This window comes from Gymnodraco acuticeps, unplaced genomic scaffold (genome assembly GCF_902827175.1).
Source record: "Gymnodraco acuticeps unplaced genomic scaffold, fGymAcu1.1, whole genome shotgun sequence".
NCBI lineage: Eukaryota > Metazoa > Chordata > Actinopteri > Perciformes > Bathydraconidae > Gymnodraco > Gymnodraco acuticeps.
In genome coordinates, this window is record NW_022990548.1 from 68,200 (window position 1) to 82,067 (window position 13,868).

Here is a 13,868-nt window from a genome sequence, read left to right on the forward strand (position 1 = left end):
GTTCAACATGTAAGAAGTAGAAAGTTCAGGTATTAGTGTTCAACATGTAAGAAGTAGAAAGTACAAGTATTTGTGTTCAAAATGTAAGAAGTCAAGGTAAAAAGTCATCAGAAAAATAAGTAGTGGAGTAAAGTAATGATACCAGAAAAAAGTACTTAAGTACAGTGATGAAGTATTTGTACTCTAATACTTCCCACCTCTGACAATGAGTGAAGCATAACGATGAACAATACATGAATCGTGCAAGTACATTCACTTTGAATGAGCCAAACTATTTTAACTATAGGAATGGGAAGTAAGTAAAGTAAGAACTCAGTCTGCGATGGAAGATTTATAGACTTTTTGATTTCCCAATGTTCAAAGAGAGCTTGTTTCACTATGGCTCAATTTCAGTCCCTACCCACTTCCTCTCCAGTTGTGTGCGTGTGCATGGAGGGTTTGCCGTTCCAAGCCAACTAGTAGGAAATGGAAGTTATTACACCCTCTAACTGGAAGTCTGCCTCCGACCTGAACATGTGCCACGCTGTTTGTGTCCGTCATGAAACAAGCAGTGTACAAAAAGTTCCGTGCATTCATTTAATTCATGCACAAAATAAGACAGACATGTTTTATTGGCACACTCAATTTCTTTTAACTGAGGATCATAGATACCTGTGTCTAAACTAGAAAATATTGGTTAATATTGTATCTGTATTATTGTGTTGCATTGTTGGAGAAGCCTGTGACCTAAGATTTTCAATGACATAATTACTCTGTAGCTATGTTAATTTGACAACAAAGAACCTTGAACCTTGAAAATGGTAGACGAATGCATTTGATGTAAACTTTTGTATATTTCCAGTGACTGTTACAACAATCCAGCTGCTCATTAACATTCAATCTTATATACGAAAAGAGGTTTTCAAAAATGAAAGAAACAGAATTAAAGATTTATATTGTAATTGTCATTTATTACATTTTGTCTGGTCAAGTAAGTTCCTGTTTCTGCCAGAGAGAGGGAAGTTTGTCCTGAAGCTTGCCGCCTTTTTTTAATTAAAACCTTTCATCACAAGGCCAATAAAGTGCTTTACAAAACACACACACAGAAATAGACTTACAGCTAAAAAACAAAGCTGAAAAGTGTGTTACTGCTATGTACAGATATTAAGTACATACTAAAAGTGTCCAGCGTTTCTCGTCTTCCTTCAAGAATGGCTAACAGAGATTACAAATCTTAGGTCCCAGGCAAGACAATAAAACGGATAAAATAGAATGGAATAGTGCAAGGAGAGTCTATATACAAGTAATTGGAATATGATGTATTAGATAAATAATTTGTAAGTTGCAAACAGATGAATGTTATGGATAACTTCCCCCTCTCTCCTTCCCCCCACTCAGCTCCCCCCAGCAGCCCCCCCCCCTCCTCCCCCTCAGCGTTCAGCATCACCAGCAGCAGCAGCACCACCCCGGATCGGACCCGTTTCCCCCGCGGATCGTCCAGCCGCTCCACCTTCCACGGCGCTCAGCTGCGAGACCGCCGCTCCGCCACGTACAACGGCCCCCCCGCCTCGCCCAGCCTCTCCACGCACACCGCCGCCTCGCTGGCCTCCGCCCGCCGCGGCACCTCCACCTCGCTCATCGGGAAGATCACCTCCAAGTTCGTACGCAGGTCAGTGAGAGTCCAGAAGCTGTAGGAGTATTTCCGTTGACTCCTTTTAAAGCAAACTCAAAACCCATCTCTTCGCATCTGTCGTCCTTGTAAACTAATTTCCATCACCTAGTTTCCATCTACATTACCATCACTTCAGTCACATGCTTTTATCACGTGGCAATACTTATGGTGAGGTATAATGTTGTATTTAGTTTTTATAATTGTTATGCTTTGACGTTTGTATTTAGTTTTTGTCTTTGCTTTTGTTTGCTTTGTACAGCCCTTTGAGGCATTACTTGTGATTTGGGGCTATAATAATAGTAGTAGTAGTAGTAGTAGTAAATTGGGATCAATAAAGTACTCCTATCTTAACATTTATTTTACTGTTGCGTCTCTGTCCTCCAGGAGTTTATCAGGTGAGCCTAAAGAGGAGGGGCGGGACTCCAAGCCTCGTGCGCTGCGCTTCACCTGGAGCATGAAGACCACGTCCTCCATGGAGCCGGGGGACATGATGAAGGAGATCCGCAGGGTCCTGGACGCCAACAACTGTGACTACGAGCAGCGCGAGCGCTACTCCCTGTTCTGCGTGCACGGAGACGCGCGGCAGGACAGTCTGGTGCAGTGGGAGATGGAGGTGTGCAAACTGCCCCGACTCTCACTCAACGGCGTGCGCTTTAAGAGGATCTCCGGCACGTCCATCGCCTTCAAAAACATCGCCTCCAAAGTGGCCAACGAGCTCAGGCTGTGAACAACTTCCAGTTATTCATCGAAGGAGGAAAAACCTCTGTGGTCCTCTTTCTTCACAGAATGACGCCCCACCAAGTGACGGCGGCCATGTTGTGTTCAGCGACTCTCTAACTGCTGTATGACTCTGAGAAAACACACATTATTATACTCTACACACTTACTATTTAATGTTATCACTAAATGTTTGCCAGTGAAACCAAATATTAAAGCTGACGGTGCAGATTTCCAGCAGGTTGTAGTTCATCCCTCAGTGATGAGATCCAGAGCAAACAGCAGGAGGATGTTTCCATCTGTCCTCTCTGTTGGTTTATCACTGTTTACATGCACTTCAGATTTTTACGAAACCTTGGAAACTGAATTTTAAAACATTGTGTAAAGTGGAAACACGTCACGCGAGCTAAAGCTGATTAAACAGGGAGAGTTTTGTTGGAGAAACCTGAAGACTTCCACTTTTACTTTGCGATTTGCATGTGGGAATATTAAAGAAGCTGTTCGCAGCAGTGGTTTTAAAGAAGACCAAGCTATGTCATCTGGAGTTTTAGAGGCTTAATATCATTGCTGTGCATGTAGACATATTATCAGCTTTCGGTTTGCTAACAGTACCTTTGTCTCTGGAGTGCAGGTAAACAGTGGAACGTGACCTCCGCTCTACCTGTGCAACTCTCCTGCTGCAACAGAACTCACTAACTGTGAGTCCGCAGCTACAGAGTCAGCAGGCCAAGTGTGTGAACTCATGCAAGGAATTTAACTGCGATTTTTCATTGCTCTCAATACACACACACAGAACAGCTAGAAAACAAAGCTGGAAAAGGTGAACATTTTACTGCTATGTACAGATATAAATACATACTAAAAAGTGTCCAGCGTTTCTCGTCTTCCTTTGACAATGGCTAACAGAGATTAAAGAAAAAAAACAGGATGATTCAGACATCTAATGTATTTGAAACGACTAATTTAATGACACACCCTTAATTCAATGTTGCATGATAGGGGGGAATACTGTTTGAGCTTGGATTGGGAATTTGTGTGCATGTCCAGAAAAGCACTCGTGACCCTCAATCATTATCAAGCCGCAACGGTAGCCCCCAAAAAGGTGTCATCGGGCCATCAAAGAAATCGTTCATGATCATTATGGAACCACAAAGGTGCAATCGGGCCTTTTGCAGTTACTCAGTGGTTGGATTACATTTTGAGGAAAAATCTGAGCAAAAGTATCTGTTCTATAGGTTGGCTTTTTCTTATTGGCATATGAAGTTCACAGAAATAGATTCAGCTGGAAACTAAAAACAAATGTCTTTGTTTTTAATTGACGTGCAATTTACTAAAAAAATATTCAAACTTGATCTGAAGAGTAGAAGTGAAGTGTGCAAATCTTGAGGTTTTTTTTCTTTTAATTCATGACACAGAAAAGGAGGAGAGCGGAGACCCTTGACCAAGACCACGCTCTATATCGTAATGTTGACGAAAATGAACAATACTTTTTGTATCCACCTCGTGATCCGGGCCCGGTCCAAATTTGATGCGTTCTTTTTTTGCCAATGCTTCACACTTTGACTAAAGGTCTTGAGAATGGGACCAGTAGTTTTTCTGTAAACAACAGACAAACCACCAAAACAAATGTACCGAAAACACGACTTCCTGGTGATTTTAGGACCAACAAAACAGAGACAGACCATTGTATGTTCTTTATCTGTCAAATCAGTATTTCAGCTTTAATTTGTTGTGAATGAACAGTCAAACAGTTAAACCTTCAATTCATTCAAACAAACTCTAACACTAGCTTGCATGCTAAGGCAGGTGTAATGAAGTTTCTTTCTCGCAAATGTTGGTGTCACCTGGTCATTGTATTGAAAAGCTTTTTTTAAAAATAACATTGTTGGTTTTTCTCCGGATTTTAAAGTCCATCATTCGGGTTCTTTATGTGAACCATTATCTTGATGCTGACGTTTGCTGCAGATCTCCGTTTGCACAGTTGAGTTGCACAGTTTACAGTGGAGGTTATGAAGAGTGGTAAACAACCAATACAACATCCTCCCTGTTGGTTGAGAGCCTGTGACCTCTGACCTCCCCTGCTGGCTCATGTTATTACTATTGCAATAATACCGGAGCTCTTGGTAAATGATGTCAGTGGTTTAAACTCAACCTGTAACGCTTTATTAATCTTTGTATTTTACACATTTACAGCTGACAGACCGAATGTGTTTTTATTATTTTTGTTATTATTGCTGTGTACAACTATACCTGTCAAGGTGAATATGTGCAGGTACAGTATTGATTAGTCTGTTTACTTGGTCCACACTGTCTCCATTCTGTGTTGGTTTTCCACCGCTGAAAATACAACCGTATTATTATTTTCCCAAAGCCTTTAGCAGTGAGATAAAACTTGGAGCATCAAAACATTGAGCAAACACATTTCCCCTGTTTTAGGATCAGTCTGGTGTTTTCAATCTGTTTCTGAAAGGGTCCCTTAGGCTGATTCCTGGTCCATATTTCTAAATGTATTCCACCACTAAATGCCTTCTGAATGTACTGCTTTGTATTTCTGATTGCATTAGGTTGTACCAGAGGAAATGGAGCAGTTTGTGGTTTTAAGTTGTATATTTTGAGTTGTTCCCCACTAATCAACAGAGCCTCTAACTAGCTCTATTGTCTCTACAGTCTTGAGGTCCTGAGGGTTCACCGTGCAATGGTTCTCCATCACTACTGAAACTGGAGAACACTTTGTACTGTATGTTGTAGCACTTAAAACCAGGAAGGGAACAAACAATGCAAACCTCACGTCCCTGTCTGACGGGGATGAGAGAGGTGACAAGGTGTGAATATGACGCTGCCTTCACGTCACCTTGGGAAGGACTGTAAATCTGAGCCTCTTACTTGAAAATAGCCTTTGCCTCAGCTTCCAGATAGAAACTCTTACCATGTGACCGGCAGGTTTGTCGGGCACGTCATTAACAGGAAAGTAGCAGAAGTCCAGTGTAGCCATGTTCATTTCATTTTAAATAAAAAAACACAAATAAAACATGTTCAGAATCGTTTTGTGATCGCCGCTGAAGGATGAAAATACTGTTATTTGTATAATGTTTAATGACATAATTTTTAAAGTGATTATTTCTACATTTTATCCCACTGTAGCAAAAACATTACAGATGTCAATAATGTTTTAACTGTTCTTCATTAGGCTTTCCTTCTGGAGCAGGTCCAGTGAGTTGAGCACTAAATGCATATTCAAGTATTTCTGTTTACTTCTCTCTTATATTTTAGAACAACAATTCTAGAAATGTTCTAATATTTCCTTGGAAACATCACTGTTTTTGTTGAAATATTGACATGCTGCATACAAACTGTTGTAGGGCATAGCCACCGTAACTGATTCCTAGTTTGGCAAGGCCTTGAATGTAACAGACATATTTTTTTTTTACATAAAAGTTCCACAATTCCAGTGTTAAGCATAATGGATAAAAGTATCCCCTCATGCAAGGTGAGTATACATATTTTAAATGCGTAACAGGGCTGGCCTTATACTTTATTTTCTAATATGTTTCATGAGTTTCAGCAGCAAAATGATTGGTTAGCTAAATTGCTAATGGCTAGCTAATTAGCCAATATGCTAAACGGGCTCTAGAAAGGGAATCGTTTTTAACATTAGGCTACGTGTGTGTGTGTGTGTGTGTGTGTGTGTGTGTGTGTGTGTGTGTGTGTGTGTGTGTGTGTGTGTGTGTGTGTGTGTGTGTGTGAGATCAATATTTCGTTGCTAACTTGCCCGTAAACTATGCTATTTAATATGTATTTTAAATCATTTCATAACACACACAAAAAATGTGCCACATTAGAAACATCATTTTATGTAAATAGAAGATACATCTTTTTATCAATAATTATGACATTGTTTTAGTGTTTTTTCTGTGTTACATTAATATTGTTAGGAAAATAAGACTCGCTCTTTTTACTGAATTAGTATTTAGTATATTTGTCTTCCTAATTAAATATATTTCAGTGTTTGGTTGCTAAATCCTTCCACACTCAAGCTAGTCGTCCAGATCTACTTCTGTGCAGGGATGAGCCCCTCGATGTCTCCATTGACCTCCAGCCTCTTCTCCATGGTGATGAGCAGTTTGACCCCGTCCACCACCAGCTGGGTCAGACCCACCTCGCTCAGGCCGAAGGTCGCTGTGTTGCTCACACAATACAGCGCCGGGGAATCTGCAGAATATGAAAAGGCAAGTCATAGACAAGAGTTTTCTGTTCAACTGTGAGTTGTTCAAAAAGTACTTTAGGTTTGATCACTATGGGGGAGTTCAAGTCCATTCTAAAGGACAGAGAACAAGAAACCATTGGCCGATGTGATTGCTCTTATATCCCCTAATTGAAGTTGTTTTAAAATTATGCCAGTTTTTTATGTTATATACAAGTTTCTTTTATTTCCGTTTATACTGGTTAATGTGTCATTTAATTTGTGTTTTACGACCGCTCTATTCGTCTGCCTGTATTGTTTTGTGTTCATTTTTGCCCTCTTGGCCAGATCGCTCTTGAAAAAGAGATTTTAATCTCAATGAGACTTTTACCTGGTTAAATAAAGGATATATAAAATATATTTATATCAACAACAGCAAACATGTAAGATGTCGAAAGTCAGTAGACAACGAAAGAAGGAATTAACAACATTAATAGTTTAACTTTTCATTATAAAGTAAAAGTTGATTCCACAAAGTAATGGCTTAAGAATTATGACACAGTCCGCCTTTACAATGTCTCCCTATTAGCTTAATGCTTTTTCAGGATGCGATTGGGTTTACCGGTGGGTATTGTTTTCCCCTTCAAAATAAAGAGTACATTTCTGATAGAGAGCTAAACACTGACCTGCAGTTCATCAGGTTATGTGATGAAACATGTCAGGTCTGCTCTGGTTACCTGTGGTGTCCATGCAGAGCCTCAGTCTCTTCAGGACGTCCTGCAGGCGGTTGTGTTTGGGGAGGTGTTGTAGTTTGAGATTCACTCTGATCCTCAGACCTGTTCCCACGTCGGCTGGAGAGCTGCTGACCCAGCCCAGCTGCTGCTTCCAGGTGAACGGGTGTTTGAGTTCCCCGTAAAGATCCTCCAGCTGGAAACAGAGAGAGGAGCAAACAGTTGGAGACTCAAAGGTCCGGGATGTCAAAGGTCATTTTTTTACTGAAGGAACTTTTTCAAGAACTCCTTCTCCTATTGGAAGACAAAAAGATATTCTCCACCACTGACAGTATTTTGAATGTGAAGATGTTTGTGGTTTTTCACTTTGCTTATTGGTAAAACACTGTGAAAACGTGCATTTGCAAATACTGGGAAGCCAAACCCTTACCCCTACTGTGTGTCATTACTTGGAGGTTTATCGTAAATAAAGTAAATCATAATTTTTAACACAAACAATGTTGATACAGATCTCTTTGATATTTACTGGGACATCTGACAGGGATACATCAACTTGTCAGTGATCACTGGTGGATGAACTAGATTGGGATTTCTTTGCTGCTATTTCTTGTTATCGGCCGCCATTAAAGATGCTAAAGTTGAAATTCCAGTATATCTGGGATCAAGGGATTTCCTCCACACAGCTCTAAACATGACAGCTGAAGCGTTGGCTACCAGCCAATGATGCTAAAAATCAGACCCATCACTGACCTTCTGCAGGTTGATGCACATGCATTTGAATGCCTCAGTGATGTTGGCGTCGTCTCGTGTGGACACAAGTCTGAGGTGGTCCTCCATGTTGACCCAGACCACCAGGCTGCCATCTTTACTCACCCTGCAGCAAAGAATAGTGTGACATAACATGTATGACAAGGAAATCTTATCAAACATGTTCCTGGAATATTGAAAAACGCAACCATAAACATTACAGGTTGATAGTGGCAGATTAACTTAGTATTCTTAAGAAGTGTGACATGTGGCGCCTTGCAGGAGTTAAATTGCTGATTTCTCTGATAACTTTACGATTTACTGTGAGAGTCATGGTTAAAAATAGTAATGCTGGATATGGAACTGTTTTATCCAATATCGTTAACCAATATCAGCTGTTTCTCATGATCGACTGGTGAAAAATGTGTAGACATGCTCTCTAGTAGTGTTGTAGTCGAGACCACCTTATCCGAGACCAAGACATTGTCAAGACCGAAGAGTAGCAAGACCAAGACAAGACCAAGACTTTAAGAGGGCGAGACCAAGTCAAGACCAAGGCAGGGCGAGACCGAGTCAAGACCGGAACCAAACTACTGTGAATCCAACACTACATGATACACTTACAATACCGTGTGTAAGATACCATAGACAATTTGATCTGAAAGATCCACATCATAAAAAGACACATATACGTAAGATATAAATTCAATTTCCTCATATTTATTCAAAAAGTTATCCTTTTCATATAAAAACAGTAACATAGTAAGAACATAATATAAAACATCATAATATAAATGTTATGGTATATAGGTCTAAGCAACAAACCATCTTTGTAAAATGTAGCCAAATTGAATGATTGATGCATTTTGAAACATCTTCACTGCAAGACCGTTTGAGTGTAGCAGCCGGTATAAACCAGCGCATGAGGGCAAAGATTCGGAGTCAGGTGAAGTCACGTTATTGGTTGAATTTTTGAAACAGGGCGTTTTACATCCAGTCACATCCCCAGCAACAGCCGTGGTCTCGACCATGGATGTATAATAAGAACGGTCTTGACATAAAATCTCGTGACCTATAGGTCCGAGACAAGACCGAGACCAAATACAGTCGATTCCGAGACAAGACCAATACCGGTCTCGAGTACTACAACACTACTCTCTAGTCAAGCAAGAGTATATTTGGAAATTGCAAACCAATTGTAAAGGTGCATTCCACCTCCTACTACTTGTATATCTTAGTGTGAAGCTACTACGTTCTTTAGTCAAGGAATAGGGTTTCGTATTATCAACAAATAAATCATTGCCTACAAAGACTGTAGGCTACATATCTATAGACTATTCCAATGATCTGCAACACAATAATCAGCACGGATATATTTTGTGCATCCTGAGCAGAAACCGGACAGACCAGACTCCCCGGGCGTCAGGCCAGTCTCGCGCCACACCGATACGGAGCTGAGAGTCAGAAGGCGGGTCAAAGTCCAGCTCCCTCTGCTGATCCTGGTTCAGATCCTCCAGTAAGAGGAGTCGACCCGGCAGATCCTCCTCCAGACGCTGCAGAGCTGAGAGCAATAGGACGACACACTGGTCAACTGGTTAGTATAGGTCCATTTTTACACTGGGTTCATAGTCCCGCCTCCCCCATGCTTTTCTGATTCCATTCGATGTTCATTGTATTATTTCTTCATAAGACTCCACCTGGTCTAAAATCTAAATCTGAAAAAGTGATACATTTTCTAATAGATCAGATTTGAAAAACCTAATTTAGTCTTTGTGGTGACAAAATAAAGATTCCCGCTATGTTTTCAGGTTGATTTAAATGTATTGACCAAGGAGGATATTTGTTTTACAGAAACTTCACATATGCATCCATACTGGGTCAATGAGGCAGCTTGTTCAGGGAAGGGCCACTACTGCAGATGTCACAACACATTTTAGTGTCATTTGATATTGTGCATGCTTTCATATCTGAAGGAGTGTGGGAAGGCAGATGATTTTGGAGACAGTAACGTCCCGTCCACACGGCGGCGTGCGTTGAAGCTTCAACGCAGCTTCCCATTCACTTTGAATGGGGTGACGTGCCTCCATTGCTCGCTTCAAAAGTTGAGAAAAGTTCAACTTTTCAAGCTTCAACGGAAGCGTCAGCCAATCAAATCATATGCCAGTACACGTGCTTGTGTCTCCGGGGCGGGAGATTAATGTGATTGGTTGTTCGTCGCGAGCCAGACACACCCACCGGCAAGCTTCAACGCACGCTGCCGTGTGGACGCACCATAAAGGTAGCTATGAATTCACTGAGATACTCTGAGATATGCAGTACCTCTTCTGGCCAGTGTGAGGAGCTCTCTGCGCTCTCCTCGGCTGCAGTGTGTCGGGAAACAGAAGCCCTCGACGCCTCGAACAACGCTCACCTCACAGCGTACAGCATATGATCTGTCCAAGTCCTCACCCCCCTGCATACACACAGAAACATATCGGTAAACATGTGACACTGACATTGAGCTTGTAAAGCTGACGTGCGAGCATTGCATTTTTCCAGAACATTTCTCTTATACAGACTGGTCTATTTAGACTAAATTGTGTGCTGGATACATGGATGTCACACATGTTTGTTGGCTTGTTCAGTTCAAAGAGTCAAGTAGACAGACTCCATTGACCCTTGCAGATGTAGGCAGATGACAGACGCCAGACACCAAATGCAAAGCAGGCTTTAAATTGGGTTTAACCACAGTGAGAGTTTTCTTTTGACCAGCTACCTTCAGGTTGTCGCAGTTGAAGTCGCTCTCTGGCGTCTGGCTGGTGATTTTGTGTCCGTGATGTGCCTCGATGACACGGTCGAAGAAGTCGCAGAACAGGATGTAGGACTCAGCGTCGCCAGCCACACAGCCCACAGAGGCAGGGCTGCACCAATCACCTTCATACACACACAGACATACACATGTAATCCTACCAGATCGGATCAATTGTTTGTAGAGTTTTCTTACACACTTTTTCGCAAGATTAAATGATCATGTTTTTCTCTCAGCCATCTAGTGGCTACAAAAGGAACTGCAGGTTAACGCACAAGAAACGCATACATACCTATAGCTGCTATCCTGAAAACGTAACCATTTTTTCCCCTCACATGCATTATCTGCCATTAATTTCGTCTGGAATAACTGTAATTATGATAGTTACTTTTGTCTAAACGTTGCTTATAATTAAACCAATCGAACATCAGTAGGTCTTAAACATAGAGAAAAAGACTCAAATTCATGGTAACATCAGTCATTTTTGTAAATACGTCATTACATTACATTGATACATACATTAAAAACAGGACTATTGTTTGCATTACGATCAGCTTAAACACAAGAACAAAAACATGTACTATCTGTTGTCAAAACTTGTTACAAATTCAGAAGACGATCGCTTTGGAACAACCTACTTTTCAACATCTACATTACCGTTATTCTCGACTCTGAAACATATACAGTACTGCATTTCGATGAACTTTGTATTTCTGCTTTGTCTTGAATTTGTGGAATTAAGCAATCTTTGTTTTTGTGTTTTGAACTTCTTTCAATTGTTTACGTTTGACAATTGATATCTTATTAGGGAGGAATGTTCATAAGCTATTTCTGGCATCTAACTTCTCCTGCTCAATGTTCATACTTTTTCTTGAATACAATACTATAATATTACAAAATTGGACATACATGTATACGTGTTAATAAGTAAAATGTCCATGATGTCCTTCTATCAGTTCTTCCTTATTTTAATCCCACTGTGATTCTCTTCACAGCCTCCATCACTCTGACATCATGCTGACATCACCTGGTTCCTCGAGGCCCGGGCGGATGACATCATCAAAGAGCACCCCGCTGTGGGTGCAGCGGTGGAACTGGCGGTGGTACATGGCCGCTGTGAGGATCCGGCCCATCCAGGTGTGGTTCCTGCTCAGGTCAGGGAACTCCTCGTCAGGGGAACCTCTCCTCAGGGGGAAATGGGACATGGGGTCGGGGGGGACCAAACTCTGAACAGGAAGTTGTTGTAGATTAGATTAGGAAGTGTTATTATAGAATTAATAATGGCCCGAACGATATTTCTCATGTGTTTATTTGGATCAAGAGATCAAGATAGATTTCAGGAGCTTACTTATCTTCATATAAATCCAAATAAATAAACAAATGATGATCCAGGGAATTCACTGCAAGGATCATTTTTCACTTCTTGGAGATAAAGCCATAATTCAAAGTTTGTCTTCAGTGTTAGATATCTATGACTACATTACTTCCACTGTTTCAAGGTTTTTATTTTTCACACACTCAACATTTTGCAGTGAAATGCTTTGATGAATACTCCAGGACTGAGTTAAGATAAACATCTTATTCTGCAATATAAACAACAAAGATGTAGAAAGATGATATGTGCAATATTAACTATGAAATATATGGCAGAATAATATTAGATATTCTTCATGAGGTATGTTACCTCCAAAATTGTCCGGTACCTCGTCTCCATGGGGAAATACACTGGAGCTGCATACAAACAAAATAAGAAAATACTTATTGTGAAATTGTGATTGATGCAAAGCCAACATAAAAAATACTAAAAAGGTAGTTGCTCTCCTGTCAAAAATGGCTTCTACACAATGTTGATATTATACAACTGTATCTGTGAGATTATCCTCATATCAAAAACTCTTCATCTAAATCTTGTGTAGAGTCTGGAGAAAAAGAGAACTGAAGGACAGTTAACCACAGGATACAAAGGTTCATAATAATGTTGATGTAGCCATGCTCTCTGAGTTAGTTTACGGAGTGAAAAACACGAGGCATGCAGTGAAAACACTCACGTTTGACCTTCCACATGTTTTCAGCGTGACGACCGTCAGCACAACAAAAGGTCTAAGAATAGTTCTGTTGGTCCTGAGCAGCTCATCCTGCAGGAGTCCAGTTACAGTCCAAACACTGTCGACCTTTTTATAACTGCTCACTGCTGCTGCGTCTCACCCTCCATCAGTGGAGACACTATGACATGATTTCACTCATATCTTTGTTTTCCTTCGCACATTCCTCTGATAATTTCTCATATTTCTTCTTCCACTTTTCAAACTGCAAAGCTCTTCCACTTTTACATTCATTCACTTTTCCCTTTCCTTCTATAACTCGTGTTTTCCTTTCATCCCTTCTTACCGTCTCAACACTGGAAACATAGGAAATAGTTTCAGCTTTTTAAAAAAAGGAAAACACAACAGTGTGGATAAAACTCAGAGGAAACAGAGAAATAAAACTCCCCCATTGTCTGCCTTATTTAACTGCACTGCATCCACTCAGCCAGCAGATGTCCTCCAATACATTCACTGTGCTTTAAGTAGTAACACATTTATAAAACAATCCGCTTAAAAACATACACACGCACAATCTCTATGATGGCACCTCTTTTAAAGATTATTTTTACTATTCTTCTGCATACGGTTGTTTAATTAATTAATTAATTGAATTTAAAAATGTGCGTAATTTACACATCCACACCACCGTTTCAAATGGCTGATTTTGTCCCTATTAGTGTTAAATAATTGAATGGTATATACAAATTGTCTGAACAAAAATCAAACTTCTATTTTAACTTGATGATGACACTCTAAACTCAATAGTTTACCAGATAGGGGGTTGGACATTTGTGTGGCAAATTGGGAAAGCCAAGCCCAGCGCCGTATAGATAGGGCTCTGCCCATAACCAGTTTTCAAAGTAAAAGCCCCCACCTTAGAATTTCACGATGTATTGAAATTTCGTAGGCAAATGAAGACATACGGTGGGACGTACAAAACAGCCCTTGAAGTTGTATTGTTAACACAACA

General features: G+C 40.5%; 2 protein-coding genes across 4 annotated transcripts in view; one reads left to right on the plus strand and one right to left on the minus strand.

Annotated features, from left to right (window-relative positions):
* The window catches only part of LOC117553432 (serine/threonine-protein kinase MARK1-like), a 39,632-nt gene extending 34,232 nt beyond the window's left edge, over nt 1-5,400 (plus strand). For 2 of the 3 annotated variants that reach the window (XM_034227347.1, XM_034227349.1), the window contains exons 17-18: nt 1,378-1,648; nt 2,036-2,327. In XM_034227347.1, coding sequence (XP_034083238.1) covers nt 1,378-1,648; nt 2,036-2,050 — 286 coding nt within the window. In that variant the 3' untranslated portion in view covers nt 2,051-2,327. Of the gene's footprint in view, nt 1-1,377; nt 1,649-2,035 lie in introns of all 3 variants that reach the window. The other variant, XM_034227350.1, reaches the window with a different exon arrangement.
* A 983-nt stretch (nt 5,401-6,383) lies between these two features.
* Nucleotides 6,384-13,099, minus strand: zgc:172076 (uncharacterized protein LOC563955 homolog). Its single transcript, XM_034227354.1, is given in 11 exon segments — nt 6,384-6,577; nt 7,286-7,475; nt 8,030-8,153; nt 9,434-9,587; nt 10,346-10,478; nt 10,782-10,939; nt 11,842-12,040; nt 12,499-12,545; nt 12,863-12,898; nt 12,901-12,949; nt 13,079-13,099. Coding segments are annotated over 11 exon segments (1,272 nt in total). The 3' UTR covers nt 6,384-6,416.
* Between the last annotated feature and the right edge of the window lie 769 nt (nt 13,100-13,868).